Source organism: Castor canadensis, chromosome 10 (assembly GCF_047511655.1).
Source record: "Castor canadensis chromosome 10, mCasCan1.hap1v2, whole genome shotgun sequence".
NCBI classification, from domain to species: domain Eukaryota; kingdom Metazoa; phylum Chordata; class Mammalia; order Rodentia; family Castoridae; genus Castor; species Castor canadensis.
In genome coordinates, this window is record NC_133395.1 from 15003184 (window position 1) to 15009183 (window position 6000).

Below are 6000 nucleotides of genomic sequence, written 5' to 3' on the forward strand. Positions count from 1 at the left end.
CACATGAGTTCAAGGCCAGCCTTGGCTGCATAGTGAGACCCTGTCATTTTTTAGGAAAAAAAAAAAAATTAACAAAGCTCTCACCAGACATTAAGTGATTCCGGACTTCCTAGCCAAGAAAGCAGCAACTGATGGTCAAAGACACTAAGGTTCAAACTAAACCAGCCCTGGACCAGGTAGCAAGTCCATTGGTGGTTAATCTAAATTTTAAAATAACCTTTTATTATTTATAATCTACTCAGTCTAAGGTATTTTGCTATAGGAACAGAAATGGATTAAGACACACTACAGGAGCAACATTTTGAGGAGAAAGGAAATAGAATTTAAGGCATAAACACAAAATTAGGATTTAGCCAAAAATAGAGATGTTTTATACATTTCAATATGAGAAGAGGTAATGGGGTGAGTACAGATACAGGTAAGCTATCAAATCCTGTAGTGGACAGAAGTTGCCCTATGATAGCTTTCATTTGCTCTAACAACCAGATCTAAAAAGAATGAGGTAGCTGGGCTCCGGTGACTCATGCCTGTAATCCTAACTACTCAGGAGGCAGAGAGATCAAGAGGATTATGGTTCGAAGCCAGCCTGGGCTGTGGAGTGGCTCAAGCAGTAGGGCCTTGCAGGTGTGAGGCCTTGAGTTCAAACCCCACTACCATAAAAAGAAGAAAAGAAAAAAAGAATGAGGTGAAAGAAGAAAGAAAAGGGGAATTTAAATTGGAGGTTTAAATAGAGAAAAATGTTTGAAATACTGATTTTCAAGAAAAGGCATACTAGGGAATTATAGGAATATTAGCAGTATTGAGTGTGCATTTGAAATTGCGATTGTGTGCTTAAAATGAGACTAACTACAAAGTTGTTTTTCTCCATCTGTGTTCAGCTCTGAGGTACAAAAAAGTTTGATTTAATGGACTGTGGAATTTGTCACGTGAGTAAAGGCAAAGAACGCAGGGGCAGGAAAATTAAAGGATATTTGCAAATAAGTAACTACTACAGCAATGAACCACTAAACCCAAATTAAGAAAGGAGGTAAAAAGTACATGGATATTTCACAAATGCCTGCCTTATATTCCACAACCTGTAAACTCTAAGGCAAAATCATAAATCTTATACTATATATACCTCACCAAAATGCAACACAGTGTAGTCCTTTGCTGACTGATTAAATGTGTTCTCTATTTTCCAGAACTCCAAATGACACAAACTCACTAGATTAGAAAGAAAGACAGAGAGAGGGAGCTAGTCTCTAAAGATAGGGAAAGCAAATTTACAACTGAAATGTTTGAGTTCTAAAGAGCAGATGACTGGGTTCCCATGATATTTCCATGTGAAAAAAGATAAAATAATTAATCGAAAGAAGACCATGGCAATAGAAACTAAACTTAACTAACTTTACATGGGAAAAACCCTAATCACTACTTGCATTTCATCTCAGAACTCCCTCCTCCAACAGAATGAAAACACTGCGTTTCCAGGCACTCTCTTGGCAAATGCTAACTAGTCAGATGAACTGGAATTTTGACACTTCTACTAACTTAATAGCCTATCTTACTAAAGAATACTGAAAGGCTTATTTTATATAAACTGCTTAAAATTATTCATTTTCACTACTTTCATTTACTCTTTTCATATTTAACTAATGTCAAGGAAATCCCAAAGAAGAAAAAATACACTTTTAGTAGTTCAAATAAAAATGATCACAGTCTTTTATTCACATAGATTTTCTCTGGTTTTTTTTTTTTTGTTTTTTTTGGTTTTTTGGTTTTTTTTCTGGCAGGACTGGGGGTTAAACTTAGGACCTCCCACTTGCTAGGCAGCCACTCTACCACTTGAGATTCTCCACCAGCCCTTTTCTGCAATGTTATTTATGAGATGGAGTTATACTTTATGCCCTGGCCAGCCTGGACTGCGATCCTACTATTTGTGCCTCTCCTCACAGTTGACATGACAAGTGCACATCATGGGCACTCAGTCATTAGTTGAGATGAGATCTTGGAGTTTTTTTGCCCATGGTCTCAAACCATGATCCTCCCTCCTGATCTGCCTCCCAAGGAGCTGGTTACAGGCTTGAGCCACCCAGGTTTGAACTACCACACCCAGCCTTATTCATATAGATTTTCAACTATTCTTTTCTCTGTGGCCAAAATATATGGTTTAATCAGCTCAATTTAGTGAATAAAAGCGACAGCACACAAGGGAGGGGTGAGGATAGGTAAGACACCTAAAAAATTAGCTAGCATTTGTTGCCCTTAACGCAGAGAAACTAAAACAGATACCTTAAAAGCAACAGAGGCCAACAGGAAAAGGGGACCAGGAACTAGGGAAAAGGTTAGATCAAAAAGAATTAACCTAGAAGGTAACACACACGCACAGGAAATTAATGTGAGTCAATGCCCTGTATATCTATCCTTATCCCAACCAGCAAAAACCCTTGTTCCTTTCTATTATTGCTTATACTCTCTCTACAACAAAATTAGAAATAAGGGCAAAATAGTTTCTGCTGGGTATTGAGGGGGTGGGGAGGAGAGGGAGGGGGCGGAGTGGGTGGTAAGGGAGGGGGTGGGGGCAGGGGGGAGAAATGACCCAAGCCTTGTATGCACATATGAATAATAAAATAAAAATTTAAAAAAAAAGAAATAAAGAAAAACTGGTTGTAGATAATATGCTAAGAAAGAAAAAGAAAACTATAACAGAAAAAAAGGTTTGGTTGTCAGAGTTCCTACTTAAGTCACTAAATAAATAAGCCATTAGCAAAGAACTGAAATTTCTTCTTTATCTGTAATATAAGAATACTAAAATAAATGCTACTAAAGTTTTCTTTCTGCTTCAAAAATTCTATTTCTAACAGTGCTTTATACATCTTTCAAAGGCCTTTGAGAAAGGGGATGCTAAAAGACAATCTTTCAATTCATGATACATGCTTTCCTTGTCTGGATTACAACAGGAAAGTTAGGAAAACAACAAATATTTTTAATCAGAATAAATTTAAATCAGAAAAAAACTATGCCAGCTAAGTTAATTGTCGATAACATTCTTCACAGTGTGAAACTGTTTCACCTTCACTATTCTCTCTCTCCAAATCTCAGTCCTAGCAGAGGCATCAACTAACTTCCAACCCCCTTTAAGAATTACGAGGTTAGTAAACATATTGAATTTATTTAGGAAAGCAGAGGCTAACAGTTTGCCAACTCAAGTTAGAAGTTCTTTCTTATCTTTATATCCCCATCACCAATTCTAGGATGTGAAACACAGCAGACCCTAATACAATAGAGCAGACTCCGATGTACAATTTACCACTCCACTTGGATAACATCCAACTGTGGTCACTGGGATCTTTTTAGAAACGCAAAATTTCAGATCCCATTCAGACCTAGTATACAGAAACTCTGGAAATAGTACCTGGAGCTCTGTTTTTAAAAGCTCTGCATGCAAGATTCTGATGTGCACTCAGGTTCTCAGGTTTAAGAACCACTGTATTAAAGTCACCAGGAAATCATCTTCCTATTAATTACCACTGGTAGATTAAAAAAAAAAAAAGATTTTTCTCAGCTGCCACCACTTACAAATGATTGAACCCACATGATACTGTCAACAATTTAACATCTATCTCCACACAAGATGAACTTCAATTAAGCTCTTAGAGCCTCAGTTCCCACATGTATAAAGCAGAAATAATACCATATAGCTCCCGAATGAGCTCCATGATGGCTTTCCTTTCTTCTCTATCATCTGCACCAAGTCCCTGCGACTTTACACAGGCAATGCTCCTGAAGAAGACAGCACTCTGGCTGGCACTCTCTTGAGAAGTGTCACCAATGCTTCCTAGACTGAAAAGCTTTCTGATGAGGTTTTCTTACAGAAAATACCACAGCAGGGAAATAAAGTGTTAAGAGGCTTACAGATCATACAAAGAACAGAAATTCTGTCCACACGCTAGTGGCAAAAACAAATCATACAAAAGTGTGCATCTCTACAACTTGAAGAAAATTTTTAGATTGACATTAACTGAGCATAGGCAACTTTCTCTTAAATGTCCAAAATCAAATCATTAATGATAATGGAACGTAAAATCAGAAAATGCAAGAAAAGTGGAATATATGACCCGTATTAAAGTGGTCCAGGTCTTCAAATTCCAATTCTTCAATTTTCTGGGAGAGCCTCAGTGTGTCAAATTCTTTGTTTCAATATTGTCACACTACACTGAGTTGGGATTCAAAGAAAAAAAAAAAATCCCACTACCATGAATGAATGGAAACCAAAAAACCTGAAAAGCATTAGAAAGAAGAAAAAAAAAAAGAAACTAACTTACAAAGGGAAGAAAAGAAATGAAGGGAGAAGTTTGAGAGGGTTTCTCAATCTATAAATAATTCCCAACTTCAGTCCCTCACTCCCTCTGAATGGAATATTCAAATGTTTAATTGACCTCTTCGACAACCATCCCCTATTTATGGGATGAAAATACATCAGTGCATGTGATCGATGTGTCATGGTCGTTTAGTACAGTAAGCAAGGAGGGAGCCTTCGTTCAACTGGCACTTCGGGCTTTACTTCTCGGCCCTCCCCGCTGACACCCAGGATGGGACAGCCCTCTATTTTCGCTAAGGAGTTGGAAAAACCAACATTCCAATAGGAGTTCAACATTCTTCAGGACCAAAGTGAAATTTAAGCGCTCATCTGGGAAAAGTAGAACCAGCCTCAGAAGAGTAACAATCACTGAACTCCTGAAACTTCAGAGTCCTGCCCTGGGCGCCGGGATCCCAACACCGACCCTAAGTGCAGCGACCGAACTGCCACACAAGGTCCGGACCTAGAATGGTCAACTCTTGAAAACGGCCCACGTCGACCCCGTTCCTTCCCCAGCCCAGCCTTTCACGCCATCCCACCCCGCACCCCGACACCCAGAACGTCAACGCGAAACAAGTCTCCCATTTCGGCCACCATTACCGCCTCCTCCCAGCGCCACTGCCCAAGTGTCCCCAGCGCCGAGCAAGAGTCCCAAGCGAGCAAGAGGCCAGGACGCAACAGCCGTCCCGTCCCCATCCATCCGTCCGTCCGTCCCAGGACGTTGGCAAAGTCGCCGCCCGGTGCCCCCCCTCGGCATGGGACCCCGGCGGTTTGGCTCCTGTCCCCAAACCCGCTGTCCCAGCCTCGCGGCCCGCCAGTACCCTCACCTCCTCCCCAAGACAACCCGGAACCGGGAGCCGGCCCCCACCCAAACCGGGCTCAGGCCCAGGCCGGGCTGCGGGCTCTACCCGCGCCGAACTCCGCCCCCGAACCGACCCGAGACTCGCGGCCCGGCACGGCGGGGCAGTGCCCGGGCCCCTCACCCGAAGTCCGCTCCCCAAGACGAGCCAGGGCAGGACTCACCTTCGTACTGCAGGTCCACCAGGACCAGCAGGAAGGGGAACACCGAGCCCAGCCGGCTGGTCACAGAGCCGGGGGCCACCATGTCCGAGGGCGCACGCGGTGAAGAGGAGGAAGGTGCGGGGCCCACCAGCCCGCGCGGTGCCCAGGCTGCAGCTACCACCGCCCGCCGTCTGCTCTCACTCAGGCCTCAGCGACTGCAGGCACCCAGCAGAGGAAGGCAGTAGTGGGCGGGACCTAGAGACGCTACGCCCCCAAGCGCCGACTCCGTCCAATCACCTTCTTCCTAACCGCAGTTCGGCTGGGGTTGCCTGGGTCGTGGTTGGCGCTGATTGGCTTTGCAGGCCGCCGCCCCGCCCCATCTCTGATAGGATAACGTGGAAGCACAAGACATGGCTGCGTCTGTTGGTCGTGGAGCTGTCAGCGGGCTCCAAACCGCCGCGGCCGGCGGAAGGGAGGCGGCGGGAGTCTTGTGTGGCGGCCGCCGAGTCCGCATGCGCAGGCCGCCAATGCCCTTTTGGGCCGGCCTCCCGCTTTAGGTTGGCCAGGGAGACAGGAGAGCAATCCGAGGTTTCCCGCGTGGTGCTGGAAGAGGAAAGTGCGGCCGCCGAGTGGGGAATGAAAAGGCCGGACATGGC

At 44.1% G+C, this 6000-nt stretch overlaps 1 protein-coding gene across 2 annotated transcripts in view; it reads right to left on the reverse strand.

Annotated features, from left to right (window-relative positions):
- Positions 1 to 5581, reverse strand: part of Dnajc3 (DnaJ heat shock protein family (Hsp40) member C3) — an 89224-nt gene extending 83643 nt beyond the window's left edge. For both annotated transcript variants that reach the window (XM_074043121.1, XM_020168585.2), the window contains exon 1: positions 5366 to 5581. In XM_074043121.1, the coding sequence (XP_073899222.1) occupies positions 5366 to 5447 (82 nt within the window). In that variant the 5' untranslated portion in view covers positions 5448 to 5581. The remainder of the gene's footprint in view (positions 1 to 5365) is intronic.
- Positions 5582 to 6000: the final 419 nt, after the last annotated feature.